Raw genomic sequence first — 16,431 nt, forward strand, 5'->3', positions numbered from 1 at the left:
AACAATTTGAAACATGTAAAAATGTCTTATTTAACTAATTTGATTTTTTAAAGACTTTTTTTACATCGCTGTGAATGCATTTTCGACGATATAAGTATATACAGGGTTGGCCATATTCGAAGAAAAGATTTGGCAATATACTGTAACTTTTGACAGAGATGACAGATCGATTAATGACGTAGCGCGTTTGAAGCATCAGTCTAAGGAGATTTTTGCCATGGAGCAGTACACTCCACGCGAACGCTCTCAGATTATTGAAATTTACATTCAACAAAACAAGTCAATTGTGAAAACTCAACGTGCATGGAGAAAAATAAATCAAGTGAAAACTGCGCCTTGTGCGACTACATTGTATTGTTTGTATGAAAGATTTTCATCAGGTGAAGCACTTACTAATCCCAAGCGTCCAAATAAAAAGCGATCAAGGCGATCGGATGAAAATATCGCACTCGTATGGGCCAGTGTCCAGTCTCCATGCATGTTGAGTTTTCACAATTGACTTGTTTTGTTGAATGTAAACTTCAACAATCTGAGAGCGTTCGCGTGGAGTGTACTGCTCCATGGCAAAAATTTCCTTAGACTGATGCTTCAAACACGCTACGTCATTACTCGATCTGTCATCTCTGTCAAAAGTTACAGTGTTGCCAAATCTTTTCGTCGAATATGGCCAACACTGTATAATTTAAAACAATAAATTATTCAATTTTAGAAATAATTAAATAATCATGTAGCAATGCGTAAAAATGTTTAATTTATTATAAAAAGATTGCTTCTTCCTTTCTAAATGTAAAAATATTTTGTCTTCTACTTTTCCCCCTTTTCGTGGAAAAATGACCCTATTTCGCCTTTCTTTAGCTCCTTTTGCGCTGTAATCTTTGATATTAGTAAAATGTGTACCTGGGAAAATGTAGACTACCTGGAGCAAACCTGGAACTTTCAGGATTTGAGTAGACACCCTGCCAATCTTGATGGCTTTTACTTCGGAATTACGCAATTTTAAATTGTTTAAAATTAGAAATTGTCTAATTTTGAAAGTTTACATTTTGTACAATATTGAACGTTTGAGTTTGAAATAGTTGAGTTTTGCATATTTCATTTTTATTTTTAAGTATTTAAAATTTAGAATTCTTCCGCATTAAATTTTGAAATTTTTGACACTTTAAATTAAATGTGTAGATTTAATGTTTAGTTTTAAAGATTTGCATGTGAAAATGTCAATGACCTGGACAAATGTTTGAAAACCAGATTCGGTGAGCCTCAACCAACTTTAACCCAAAGATCGTTGAAATAATTACAACCTATGAACTTTAAATAAATCTTGACATTAAAAAAATTGTGATTGTAATAGATTTGAGCGATTTATAATTATTTTAAATAAAAATAATATTAGAAGTCATAAGTCATCAAGTATAAAGGCTTCTTCTTCATTTAAAGTATTTTAGTACATAAAAAAAACATTATTTATTTTTACACTTATTTTTTTCTAAACCTTAAATCCTTTAAATAATAAAACGAGCAAAATTTAAAAAAATAAAAAACATCAAAAATAAAAAAAATCATCTCTGCGAACCAACTTCATGTTACGGAAACTCACTTGCTGATAATTATTATTAATAATTTCCCTCCCGAGACCTGTTGATTCGTACCCATAATACCTTAAACAATTTTAACAGCAATTACCGTAAACCCTCACACAGAGGAGGCTCGAAGAGGGGTAAATTGCATGCTTAACTAAAGGATGAAGATAATCGAGAGGTCGACAAATTAAGGCTTGTTTGCTTCTGCACTTAATTGCTTTGAAATAAAGAAAGTTTTTAATCTAATTTTTAGATCGTGTGGCAGAGTTTTTTGCGCAGACTGTTCGGAGAATTCAACCCCGTTACCAAGTGAGCAACTTTACAATCCAGTAAGAGTGTGCAGCGACTGCTTTTGTCGACTTCATCATCGAACTAGTCCATGCCAGTGCAATGCTCATGACCAGAGCAAAATAGAGAATGACATGGTGGACACTGGGTTGAATTTTGAAGGAGCTTTATCCTGCCAAAGAGCAGCAAAGGTCCCATCTATGGCAGAAGCAAGCACCGTGAACTGAACGAAACAAATGAAAGCTTTCTCTCGACGGAAATGTGAAAATGTAACTTAACGCCGACACCGAATAGTGAGTGTTGAATTTATACATAATTTGTATGGTATACAATGCGTGAACAACGCGCTAGATTAATCAAGCGATCTAATATTTATTGTTAGCATTAATAATTTGTACGAAATGGTGTAGAATTGATGAGGAGGAAACGAGCATGGCAGATTTGAATGAGCGACGATACCAGACATCATGCATACCCTTGAAATAGAGTCAGGCGATGAATTTTGACTCCTTGGTATGGAAATTCTGGGTTTTCGATTTAGGTTTCGACTCGAAAAGGATGAGGCACGTTTAGAGCAGGCTGTGAACGAAGTTTTAAGTTTTAGACGTCGTATTGTTGGATTTGCTAATTTATTGTTGGTTCTATTGCTAATGAAAGAAAATTTTATGTATAGTTTCGGTAGAGAATAATTGGACTACTAAATGTCATTACGGTGTTTTGAACGTATTTTTCGGTCTCAAATTCTCCACTTCTGATATTTTCTGACCTGACTCGTCTGATTCTTGAAGGAGCGCGCACGTGATATTTCGCGCTCTTTCGTTTTTTAAAATTCTGATCTAATCTAAGTACAATGGTCTGAAGGATTGCAGATTTTAATGCTCCGAGATTCGCGACGATGATGGCCATGATTAGATACTGATTGCTGAGTCAACCTTTGAGAAAGGTTGTGGTTTCGCTATCAAAGCTGGTACTTGTAATGATGGATATTTATACAATATTGTATCGGCGGCTAAAATATCATACGCTCTGTACATACTGACAAGTTGATATGTATATCGAAGATCATTGCAAAGAGTAAAGTTTTTCGTGATCGGAACTATTTAGTTGTGACCCCGTAGTCCTAACAGCGATTGCACATACACATCTGCGGAGTGAATAAATAAAATTGTTTATTTAAAGTAATAATATACGTCTTTTTTATCTTAATTTCCTTTTCCTCAGGACTGTTTCAAGGCCTGAAAACTTTAGAAATAGAAGAATTTAAAAAAATTACTGGAATTTTTTTAGTCGTGCCTATTTCAAAGTTATACTAATCAAAATAATATAAATATAATATCAGAATTAAAAAAAAATTATATTAATATTAATGTGAATTGGTTTGAATTGAATAATATTTTTGAAAAACCCTCTATTTGATAAATAAAAGCTCTGATTAATAATTTTCGAAATTGTTGATAAATTAGTCTGCGGACAGTAGAATGTGTTCAAACTGAATGGAATTGACCTAGAACACCTGGAAAGTCATGGAATTTGAAACCGAACTTTCGTAATTATCCTGATTCTTCTATTACAGATTCAGGAATACAACACTGCGCCATCCTTCTTTTGAGATTTTGATTTTTAAATGTGACAGAATACGAATCACCGAATAATAATTCTAACTGTATGAGAGAAGGGAAATTACAGTAAATTAATTAGACAAGCATTTCTGAACGCAATCCAAATTTACTTTAATTAATTAATTTTTACTTAAATTATTTTGAAGGCTTTTAAGTTCGAAAGGCTTGGATTACCAGGGATATACAATTTAAGAGTATATTAAATCGAACTAAAAATGATAACAACGATTTTTAATTTTAAAAGCAATAATTTTGAAATAATTTTTGAAACGCATGTATTTTAAGGGGTTTTATATTGATTGTCATATTTTAAAATTAATTTCAAGTCTTTTATTTTTAATGCAATTTTGACTACATAGAGGATACTATACTAAAAAATGGTTTGTTTATCTAGATCTCTCACAGAATTAATGTGATTTTGTTTAATTCATTAATTCTATTACTCAACGAAAACTACGAATTCTGATTATTAATATAGTTTTAATCTGATTAATTCGCACATTAATTGCTGCGAGGCAGCTTTACTAATGAGGAATTTTTAAATATTATATCCGTTGCATTCTTGAGATCTTTCGCTCCCTGTGAACAATCATTCTCATTTTGGAATTGTACCAGGATGACGAGATAAGTTGTTACAGCCCCTGCAATCTTCAATTATTATTATTATTATTTTTAATAAAACCTGATTCAAATCAATTTTCTTTAGAGGAATAATAATGAAAATTCCCAAGAAATAACTTACCGAAGTCACCAAAGATCTATCTAGAGAAAAAAGGCCACATGCAGAAAAAAAATTGGTCTATGTAGCAGTTGAAGAGAAAATATTTCCAGCTGTTTCCGAACACTTGTGTCCCACTTTAAAGTCAACAATTGACTCACCAGTGATGCTGTTTCCTTTGACTGTTGGAAATAGAGAATAGTATAACTTGAGTATTTATTTTTTATTCAAATTTGAATTTATTTTTATTTCTGTATTTATTGGTGTAATTTTCGAACCCTCATAGTTGCCATGTAACAGGGCTGCACAATAATTAGAAGCCTGATTATGTGAAATACAACCCAGAGAGATTGGACGACAAGCTGCTTCCAACTATAATCTTCTTGCTTAATTTCGGTGTATAAAAAGTAGGGAGTGATTATTAAGTGAAGTAAACAACCCAATATTCCAACAAGTACAGGTACTCCAAATGCAGAATTGATTAATTTTGTCGTATCACAGAGACTTCCATGCAAAGTCATTAAGACAGATATCGATTCGGCTAAACTTGCATGGTCTAAAATGGAAAAACTTGATCAAACATTCTTTAAATTTTATATTGCTTGATCTCATTTCTTTACTATTCAAATCACCTTTTTCCTCTTAATTTACTTCATTTACTTTTCCCTTAATCAATCTCAAAAGTTTCAGAAAAAAATAATTCAGGGTAAAATTATTTATAAAATGATTTGATGAAACAAATCAATCCTTTCTTCGACCGTTGATATTTATTGATTTCAAATCGTAGATTTCAAATTATTTATGTCTTACGGTCCAATCGTAAATCGCAAAATAAATATGAGTCAAAAAAACGTGTTCTTCGAAACTCAGATACTTATTTAATAGAAAAAACTCCTTTTGAACTTCCTGACGTTTCGGTACACATGCGTACCTTTTTCAAAGGTTCTTAACCTGAGTTGATGATGGTTTAAAATAGTCAAACAGATCAAATTTTAGTCAAAAAAAACATAACATTTAAGTCAATTGTAAAAAAAAAAATTAATTAAAATTTAGTCATTTTAGAAGTCTCAAAAAATACCGAGACTTCAATCGATTAGATTACATTTTTTTTAATATAGTACGAGAAAACAAATTATAAATTAATTAATTAATGAATTAATTAATTTTATTTTACAATTGACTTAATTGTTATGTTTTTTTGACTGAAATTTGATCTGTTTGACTATTTTAAACCATCATCAACTCAAGTTAAGAACCTTTGAAAAAGGTACGCATGTGTATCGAAACGTCAGGAAGTTCAAAAGGAGTTTTTTCTATTAAATAAATATCTGAGTTTCGAAGAACATGTTTTTTTGACTCATATTTATTTTGCGATTTACGATTGGACCGTAAGACATAAATAATTTGAAATCTACGGGTTGAAATCAATAAAATTATTTATTTAATAGTTTTAGGTTTTGCTCTCTCTTCAGGGAAAAGTTACAATTAGGATTTAATCCTAATTATCAAAGCCTCATTTTATTCTTTAAAGGATTCTCTAAAATTGTATTAGGGTCGTTTTTATTAAAATTTGAACTATAATTGTTAATGACAATAATAACTAGTGATTTTAAAATTGATTTACATAGTCTAAATCCTTAAAAAGTTCACTTGCCATTTCCGGATGTATTCCAAACAAACGATTTGTTTATTCTGGATCGAACATATGCAACATCTGATGCAATTACAGATGCCAACTGTTTTCGATGTTTAGAGTTAGTGACTGAATAATTAATAAACAAGTTTAATATTAACCTACATGATAGTCTTAAATCTTTCTTCATTGGAATAATATTGTTTGTTTAGCAACTATTCCTAAATCTCTTCTGCAGGGCTCGGATCATGAGATTTTTTCGACTTTTTTTGAAAAATTGTATGTTTCATGACTTTTTGAAGAAAAATGCGACTAATCGCCTTTTTCTGTTTTTCTCAGAGGTTCGCCATACTTTGTTTCATTTTTAGTCACAGTAAACTTTTAAAAATTGAAATTGAATACTAAAATAATTGTATCGCTTTAATTGAGAACATTAAAAATTGAATAATTACTCATAAAAGCTTTTTAATTTTAAATTAAGATCGTTTGAAATGTATCTATTTCTAACTTCGTGAATCCGTATTCGAAGTTTTAATTTTTTCAAATTGTAAATCTTAACAGTTGGCCATTTTCAAGTCAAAAACGTTTAAACTCGTTTAATTTCAAATTGAATTATAATCTTCACAATCTTTTCCCTGTGCAAAACGAATTTTTCTTTTTCCTGCAATTTTCAAGAAAATTCCTCTTTTTCCGTTTTTTGTTTGTTTAAATTGGAATTAAATTAATAGAACCAATTAAGAAAATGCACCTATTTTGGTTGAAAGTTAAGTCTTTTTGGTTTAAAATTCGATTAATTTGGTTGAAAATTTATTTATTATATTAAAAATTCATCTTTCTTGGTAAAAAATTTAACTATTTTGTTGAAAATTCGTCTTTTTGGGTAGAAAGTTTATCCTTTTGGATTGAAAATGCCTCTCTTTATAGTAGAAAAGTCATTCTTTTGTTAAAAATTTAAGTGTCGTCTAAAAAAATTTTCATTTTGGCATGAAAATTCAACTATTTGGTTAAAAATTCATCTCTTTTAAATGAAAGTTCAACTATTTGTCGATAATTCAACTTTTCATACTGATAATTCAATTTAATTATACAATATTCGTCTTTTTGGCTTGAAAAATAAACTATTTTGTTGAAACTGCAACTGTTTTTGGTCGAGGTTTAATCTCTTTTATTTGAAAATTCTACTATTTTGTTCAAAAGTAATCTTTTTTGCTAAAAAAATTTAACAGTATTATTAAACATTCGTCTTTTTGGATAGAAAAATCGTTCTTATAGATAGAAAATTCATCTTTTTTATTTAAAAATGAACTTTTTTTGGAAAATTCGACTGTCTTCTAGAAAATTGGTCATTTTGCTTGTAAATTGGACCATCTGGTTAAAAATAGAATTTTGTTTTTGAAAATTCATCTCTTTTATTTATTGGAAAATTTAGCCTTTCAGGTTGATCAATTAACTGTATTTTATAAAATTAACTTTTTGGGCTTGAAAATTCAACTATTTGGTTGAAGTTTAGGATCTTTTTTCATTTGAAAATTCGGCCATTTGATTAAAAATTCGTCTTTTTAGGTTTAAAATTCAAATAATTGGCTCAAACTTCAAAGAGTTTGTTAAAGTCACGTCTTTTTTGAATGAAATTTCTCAACTACTTGGTTGTAAATGTAAGTATTCAGTTTAAAATAATTTTTGAAATTTAACTATTAGATTGAAAATTATCCTTTCGGGTGTAAAAGTCAACTATTTTCTACACCATTCAACTTTTTAATTTGAAAACTCTACGCTTTTCTTATAAATTCGTCTTTTGGTTGTAAATTCGTCTCTTTTGGTTTAAAGTTTAATTATTTTAATAAAATTGCAATATAATTCGATTGGTAATATTAGGAATTTAAAGCGTTACATAATTCAATGTTGTATCTGTATTAATTTTATTTAAAACAATTTATTCCTCTATTGTCGTGAAAACTCATCCTACTTCCCCTGTTTCGGGAGGATTTTGAGCTATGAAGTATGAATGATTAAAAAATTAATACTTTTTTGTTCAAGTTATATAGTCTCGAATTTAAAACTTCTTTGAGTAATTTTCAGTTAAAAATTTTCAAACTGAATGTTCCTGAAGTCAAAATTAATGTCAAATATGAAATTCCTTTATTTGAAAATAATCCAAGTTGACAAGTTCGACAGTTCAGAAATAATGATTTAAGCCCAGATTTAGAATCTTTCAAGCTGAATGACTATTGTTCAAAAATGTTTTATTTTGATCATGTAAAGTGTATTTAAAAATTAATGAGAATTATGTGTTTTATATTAGTAAACAAATAATGTAAATATTTCAGTCGTTGAGTGTCCGATACTACTTTATTTCATTAAGTTTAAAAATCTAATGAAAACTTTTGTAGATTTTTTTCTAAATTTATACCACTTTCTTTGTAATTTTATGCGACTAATGCGACTTTTTTATGGCCTTCTAATATCGCCGCAAAAAATCAAGACCCCCCACTTTAGAAGGCAATATCTCCACAGAAAAAAATGTGAGGCGGTTCGAATAAGAACCACACGAATCAGCTAAGTTTTCTGAATAAAATGGTGTTTCTGTAATTTGCGTAAAAAAATTTCGTTCCGAGCTAATTTGCAAAATACAAGTAAAAATGCTGTCGCGAGGCCCATTGTTGAGACACGTTGACTCTCACATGATCCCAGAGCTAAGAATATGTTGGAAAATATTTGAAATATTCTGGAGTATCCTACAACATGTTTAGAATCCAGTAGAGACCTTAAAATTTAAAAATATTTTAAAATGTCAGTTTTGAAAAGATTTTTGTACCCTGATTCCTATTTCGACCACAAAACTGAATAAAAATTATAATTTCGCGATTAAAGTCGCTCAGAATAATTCGGAGTTTAATGAGGCGAGGCGCGTGGCACAGCAGTAGAAAAAAGCGTAGAAAAAAGGGTCCGTCATATTTCCCAGCGGCAGGCAGCCGTTTTCTTCAGATTTTCCCACAGCTGCTGCTCGCTCAGCAGGGCCGTCTCAATGCTTTGAGGTGGGCTTCGCCCTTCTCTCCTGATGTAAAATTTTTATAATATAATACAGTATCAAGCTGTTAATTCGCTACTGAAATGCGTGAAAGATTTGTTTATATGAGCAATTTCATGTGCGTATTTTTTTGAAATTATTCGTAATAAGATAATGTTGCACCATATGTAGTGTAATACAAATATTTTTCCATTTAGCCGAAAAAAAAGTGTGGACTTTCTTGGAAACTGAAAATAGAGGACTTCACACTTTAAACCCTATCCCCTTGTTTTACCATTTTTTAAAAATATTTCCTCTTTATCTCGCCATTTTTAAGAAATTTGTACTCTTTTCCTTATTGTTTCGCCTAAATGCGAATTGAATTAATACAGAAACCAGTATGAAAATAAAATTATTTTTGTTTTGCTTGTTTGAAAAGTCTACTATTATACTTTTTCTTAACATTTATACCCTTTGTTCAAAAATGTTACTATTTAAAAAAAAAATTGATAATATTTTTAAAAACTTAACCGCTTTGTTAATATCTTTTTTCGTCGAAAACGAACTGTTGTGGATGGGAAATTGGTCCTTTTGGAATCATGTGAAGAACTTAAGCCATTGTTAGTAATTTTTATGAAAATTGTAGTATTTGTTCTCGTAGGTGTTGAAAGAAAAACCCTAACATCATTTTTGAATAATTCCCAGAAATTAGAGGACACACAAAATTGAAAAATTTGGTCTTTTTTCTTTGAACTCTCATAACTTTTGTGATTTTAATACCTAAGACTCCGAATTATTCTGAGCAACTTTAATCGCGAAATTATAATTTTTATTCAGTTTTGTGGTTGAAACAGGAATCAGGGTACATTACTACACAATTTAAGCCATTAAACAGCGCGATAGCTCCATTAAATCCCTAAATAAAAACATTCAACAAAAATCCTTGCAAAACTGACATTTTTAAATATTTTTTAAATTTTAAGGTCTCTACTGGAGGTTCTTCTTCGAACCTCCTCACATTTTTTCTGCGGAGTTATTGCCTTCTAAAGTGGGGGGGGGGGTCTTGTTTTTTTGCGGCGATATTACTCGATCCGAGTCCTGCGTCAAAAATACTTACTGATTTTATTGCCCTTCAGCCACCTTCCAATGAATTCGTTCAATCTTGAAAATCGTTCAGCAATGTGAAAAGTGGAAAGGGCATACTGGACTTCAAAAATAGTAATTACAAAGTACATGAAATAAAGTGGTAAGTAGTTAATTGGACCCTTGTCAGGTTTAAACTGCATTTTCTTTTTGGCTTTCGACGACATCCACGTTAAATAGTCAAGCACAGAAATTATTATTAAATACAATAGTGGACAAGTGATCAAAGCTATAGCGATTCTTTACAGTTTCTTGGTCGCTAGGGTACCAACTTTTTCATCTACCTGGACACAATTCAGTTTTATTATCGTACCTTAAAAGTGTACTTTTGGATTTTATTTTCGATATTTGTTTTTAAGTGATAATTATGTAATTAAAAATACCTCTGTCAGTATGTTCAACGTGTTTTGGAGATATTTCCATCGAAAAGGAGAACTGAAAATAGCAGAAGTTACGACACAAACAACTGCCATTACATCGCTGCAGTTTACGGTTAATGCAGTTGGCGATGATAATCTGGTACTATTTTTCCAGCCATCTCGCAAATCTCGCCACAAACCCCATATCTGAGAGACTATGAAAGCTACTCCTATGAAATAACTATTGGAAGAAAGAGATTTTTTTATATGGACCGAATTTATTTTAAACACGATTTTAAGACAAGTTGGCAGACTAACTTCAAATATCAGAATTACCTATCGATAAAATATCAATTAAAATAAAATCATTTGAGTAAGTTTAAGTCTATTGAATTTTGGACAGCCTACTGATTCTAATGCCTTGAAAGTATTAGTCTTCAATATGAATGTTTGCAAAAACATAGCAGTATAAAAATTAAATTTTCAATTTTAAAACTTTCAACAATAAATAATTGTATATTGGAACGCGATTATAATGAACAATTCTAAAATAAATATTCAAGTTTGAAAATTTATCAATTATCTGGACTGGAATCGGAACCCCTTGGACTTTTAGGGAAACGTCCTAAACATCAGTTTTTAAAAATATCTTGTTTCGCCTGTATATTGCGTTGTTATGGGGAAACCACCCTGCAGTAGATAAGAAAAAATTCCAAAAATAAAGAAAAAAATAGTTTTCAAATAAAGCTTAAATATTCAATTTAAATATTACATGAATTCTCAATTCTCGATTATTATAATTTATCATTAGTATACTCGTACATAGAATTAACATCAGTTCATTTAGTCAATAATGCTGTTTGAAAGAAACTGTTTGAAAAGGACGTGTAATGTATAAATATGCGACAGAATAGTTTTATTCAGGAAAAAAGAATGAATAATGAAGAGGCGAAATTTTTGTCAGGTTAATTAACATTTTTCCAATTCATATTTTGTTTTGAACCCACAAAGATGCCAAAAAATGCTAATTTGAAGAATTATAATTAAATTGTGGTCATTTTCAAAATTTCAAATTTAAGTTGTTTAAATATTAATAAATATGCCATCCTGAGCTCTCAGATAATAAAATCTTTACTTTTTAAATTAAAATGTTAACAAATACTATTTCGATTTAAATGACGAAAGTTTCGCAATGAAAACACAACAATTTGGACACTTTCATATTTTGATTCAAAAAGCATTCAATTGTAATAGATTGAAGTTATTTCATTTTTAAACGTATAAGTAATTTCAAAGTGTTCTTTGAAATTTGAATCCATAATTCAAAATTATTCGAAACTTCAAGTTTTTTTTTAATATTAACAAACAATGCATATTTATTCTTTACCTATAAACAACTATTGTTTTATGTAAGGTTCCAGTATAAAGTCCGCCTCCAACTAATTTCATTTTGACCGGAAAAAGACCACAAATTTGACTAATATGATATAGTGGAAAAAGAGCTTGGTAAAGATCGGATTTCAGTGATTCAGTCGCCAAATTCGGATTCTTATTGGCACTTTTATTCTTGAAATCTTTCGTTACTGTGTTATTTTCTGAAAAGTATTAAAATTCCTTCAAAAATTAATTTTTATAATCGGTGAAATTGAAACCTTCCAATAGAAATTTTCAGTTGGCCTTCGCGAGGGCTCATTTAGTTAGTCCCACGAATAGTCGTGCATGCTTTTGCATAGTTTTCGATTCAACCTCTCATAGAATTATCATCTGTCTATTGAAAAGCTTGATGTTTCATCCGCACATAGTGAGATGAATAGAGAGATTGATTCCTCTTTGGAAAACTAAATTTACCATCTCATTTGAAAAATATCGTGTGACAACGAATAACGTCACTTTCCAGAGGGGCGTCTTTCAGAGCGAAACCACGAACCATCTGATTTTTTACATCACACTTATGCCTCTATCTCTCGCACTACGAAATTCTTCTGGATACCTCTGTGTGGCGAAACTAATGATCACGAGCATAAGGTTACTTATGTATTTTATATGGATAAGGTCTATGCTTCTGGTAAAAGCAAACTTCTGAGTGCTCCTGGTAATTAGCGTCGAATAGAGAAAAATTAATATTTTCAGATTTCAGCGTAAAAGTGAAGATTATTCTATTATTTTGAATGCGCGATTTTTCCATCTGCCAAAAATATCATTATAAGAATAGGATATTTCAGAAACTAATTTATTTCTGTTTCCACAGCGACCGCCGTATAGGTTCCTATTCCCAAAAAGAGAACGTCTTTTCAATATATTTAATTCCTTGTAATGGTAACCTCACAGAGATGTCTTCTATTTCCCAAAAGTTTTCATATCCTGCGATTATTTAATTCCTTGTAATAAGTTCACAAAATATGTATAATAAATTGTTTTAATTCCTTCATGTGGAATATAAGTTTTGAAAATTTAATTCTAATCAGTTCAAGTCCGCCTCTCTAGAGTTAAAATTATTTTAATTCACACATTTAAAAAGATTTCTTTGCTGCATTTTTTAAGACGTTCGAATAAATTATAAAAATATAAATACATATAAATTTGAATATTTTTCGAATTCATAAGTTATAAAAAGATTTAATAATGAAAAATAGGTTGAATAAATGCTTTCTTTAAATTTTACTAAGTCGATTAAGAGGAATAGGATTTGAACTTTTTCTGCTCCCGTTGGGGGATTTTTAGACGGAGGGAAAATCGCGTATTCATAGGAATACAAATTATTAATTTTTCCGAATTCAACGCTTATTACCTGAGCTTGCTGATACAAGTGTTATCAGACATCTTGGACAATGTAGAGACCTATCCATATCTAGGTGTGCTTCAAAGCCGCATTCAGGAAGTAATATCAGTGAAGGAATCTCTCAGAAACTGATTCAAGCATCCCCATCGATAGATTTGGTCTTCAAATCTGTCAGCGTTGAACTATAAGTATCTACGACTAACATGCTTGTCATCCCGGTTCTACTCTAATCTTTGGGATGGTTCAATGGACGAAGAACGAGCTTATGGCCTTTGATATCGCCTCACGTAAGATCATGTACCTATATGCATAAGAGCTTGCATATAATTCGTCTGTTCCGCCATTATACATCTCGCGCCGTCAAGGCCAACGCGGACTCCTGAATCCCCATTGCCTTCATAACCGAATTGTTCTAAGTGTAACTTACATCGTTGTAAATGGCAGAGATCCTCTCCTAAAAATGTTTAGGAACCACGAGATGATAAACAAAGGAGCGTTCCTGTACAAAACCGCGGAGCAGGTGACCGAAACCCTTGGCGTAAATTTTGAAATCAAAAAGTGAGCAATGTGCATTACTCCATCTAGATGATTCACTTCTAAGAGCCGAAGTAAAGAAAGCAGAGGTTGAAAAATTCCGCTAACAGCTACATGACAAGAAAATCCACGAAAACTTGCACAGAAATGTCGAAAAATAGTCCTTGGCAAAAGAGCAAATTTTTGCTCTTCTCAAATCATCAAGGCTTAATTGAAGTATAGAGGGTTTCATTTTCCCATGCTAGGGCAGTATCATTTCCACCTTCGTATACTGTAGCCGCATTTTATTTAAAGAAGTTCCTAGCGATAGGTGCAGATCGTGTCATACACATGCTGAGCACCTAGAACACAAATACTATCTGGATGTCCCACCCCCGCAGAAACGACGTATTTCTACAGACATAATGCGGCCCTAAGAGTGCTTTTTTACCATCTTTATCGCTCTTACGGTGTTGGACGCGATCCTGCCCTGCCGAACGCTCCGAGTAAGATTGTGTCAATTGTACAAAACGAGAAGTGCCAAATTTTCTGGTACTACAATTTTCGGACATCAGTCTCCGTTTCACACTCGTGGCCTTATATCGTTCTCCATGACTTCGAGCAACGAACTATATTCGTGATAGAATTCTTAGCTCCGGCCGACTGCAACATCACTGCCAAGGAGAAGAAAAAGGAGGAGAGGTATTATAAGACCTTAAAAGGGAGCTACAACGACTGTACCCAAAATATTCGGTTAAAGTAATTGTGCTTGTTATCAGTGCTTTTAGAGGTTGGAAACTATCGCTGATTCTTGACCTTAAATCTATACCCGGGTGTCAAAAAAATGCCAAGGCACTTGCAAGATGGATGTAGAAAGCTGTCATCCTTGGGTCGCTTCGTGTCCTCAAGACAAACGAAGGCTTCGCCGGACTGCCGTGATTTCATCGTGTCATGTCAGTGAGTTTCATATAGATATAATTTTATAGTGTTTGAAAAAAAACGATATCTTTCTGTCCATAAATATTTTAAATGTACTTTTCTGTATATCATTTGTTAATAATAATTAACTTTAAAAGTCGACATGTCCGTTTTTCATAACTGCTTATGAAATAAATTCAAGTAATATTAAGCTCAAGGGAAACATTTTTTACAAGAATATAAAAAGCAAATGGTAAAAATGCACATTTTTCCCTTTTTGTATTTAAGGGGGCGACCCATGTAACGGCTTCAAAAAATCGATTTTTTTTGCTTAAATGGAAGCTTGTTATCTCAAAAACATTCTGTAAAAGTTTCAGAGTCGCAAGTGCATTCTTTAACCCCTAAAAGGCACCCCGCGCGCCTCGCGCTAGCCTGCCGATGCTGCCTTTTTTTCAAACATGTAAATCTTTAAACGCGTTTTTCTCGGTTTAATATTTTTTATAATTGCCCGGAAGATAACTCAAAATGTATTTGACCGATTGAGTTCTCCTTGCATACACGTATAGTTGGAATGCTTGTCTTATGTATGAACCTCTCGAAACTGAAAAAAATCGTTAAACAATTATTTTTAAAACAATTTCATGTAAATTTTTGGGTAAAAGTCAAATTTTTTTTAAACGGACGAAATTTTGTCAAAAATGATTATTTTTTAACTTTTTTCGGTTCACACAGAAACTATGAATATAAACTTCAAGAAACTGTTTTGTTTTTTCGTTTCAGAAGCATCTATGAGAAACTAAAGTGCGGACAATTTCACGTCTCCCGGCTGAACATGTTGAACATCTGCCCTTATAATTAAAAATGTTATGCATATTTATGGCTGGAAAAAATTTATTTTTTAGTTCGAAAGTGCCTTAATAAACCATAAAAGTTTTGGAGATATACGTTATACTCTTCATCCTCAAAAAAAATCCCAAAATATACCCTTATTTTTGAAGTGTTATATGGGTCGCGCCCCCTAACATAATACTTTAAATAATTTGAAAAAAAAAAGAAAACTGGTTCTTACAGACCCCTTAAAAATTTAATGATAAAATGTTTATAAAATGCGATAAAGGGTCACATTTTGTAGACCCGTGTAAGAAATGCAAGGACCTTCGTAGTACCTCCAGAATGCCAACAGTAAAAAAATGGTTCAATGCAAATTCGTATTAAAAGCTTTTTGGCAACAATATTCGACAATCGAACCTTCTGCTTGAAGTAATTTTTATTTTTTTTACAAACTGTTGATTGGACTTAAAAACTTTTTGAGACCTGCAAAGAGGGGGGCTAATTTGTCCCCGGCGAGGGACCAGCTGGACTTTTCCAGTCTTTGTGAGGCTTTTAAAGGGATACTAATGAAAAAAAATCTAAACTAGGCACGTTTAAAATGAGTTATCATTGGTACAGGAAATAAAAGGAATAACCCATTACAAAAAGCTTCGAAAAATTATTAAAATGATCTCTCAATAGTTTATTACTATAATTCTATTCAATTATTAATTTCAATTTACCAAATTTATTTTTTAGGGGAAATAAACGGAAGTAATGAATGAAACATAATTATAAAGATATACATACTTTCATCGGGCGAAATAGAATTTTTATTCCATACTTCCCTAATTTTTTATGGCACTACTTCTCTGTATTCTGCCAATAGATACATTAGTTCAATCAATAGTATAAAATAACACTAAGAACATTTTTTATATCGATTGACTTGTATAATGTATAACATGTTGAAAAACTGTAATCACTTTAAAAATGCTAAAGCTTTTCGAGTGACCGCAAGTTTCAAGGCGCAATTGAGTTTTATTTACCAGCAAATGCTTGATCCA

General features: G+C 31.4%; 2 protein-coding genes across 3 annotated transcripts in view; one reads left to right on the forward strand and one right to left on the reverse strand.

Moving 5' to 3' along the window:
• LOC117175931 (myotubularin-related protein 3) overlaps positions 1 to 3,050 on the forward strand; it is a 31,331-nt gene extending 28,281 nt beyond the window's left edge. Inside the window, exons 16-17 of one of the 2 annotated variants that reach the window (XR_004467552.1) lie at positions 1,831 to 2,158; positions 2,276 to 3,050. Coding sequence is in view for 1 of the 2 variants with exons in the window: in XM_033365782.1 (XP_033221673.1) it covers positions 1,831 to 2,092 (262 nt within the window). In the remaining variant the exon portion in view is untranslated. Of the gene's footprint in view, positions 1 to 1,830 lie in introns of both variants that reach the window. The other variant, XM_033365782.1, reaches the window with a different exon arrangement.
• A 935-nt stretch (positions 3,051 to 3,985) lies between these two features.
• On the reverse strand, positions 3,986 to 13,467 carry LOC117176609 (gustatory receptor for sugar taste 43a-like). Its single transcript, XM_033366863.1, is given in 9 exon segments — positions 3,986 to 4,132; positions 4,227 to 4,276; positions 4,279 to 4,384; positions 4,481 to 4,758; positions 5,857 to 5,964; positions 9,960 to 10,269; positions 10,369 to 10,585; positions 11,732 to 11,939; positions 13,425 to 13,467. Coding segments are annotated over 9 exon segments (1,467 nt in total).
• Between the last annotated feature and the right edge of the window lie 2,964 nt (positions 13,468 to 16,431).

This window comes from Belonocnema kinseyi, chromosome 7 (genome assembly GCF_010883055.1).
Source record: "Belonocnema kinseyi isolate 2016_QV_RU_SX_M_011 chromosome 7, B_treatae_v1, whole genome shotgun sequence".
NCBI classification, from domain to species: Eukaryota; Metazoa; Arthropoda; class Insecta; order Hymenoptera; family Cynipidae; genus Belonocnema; species Belonocnema kinseyi.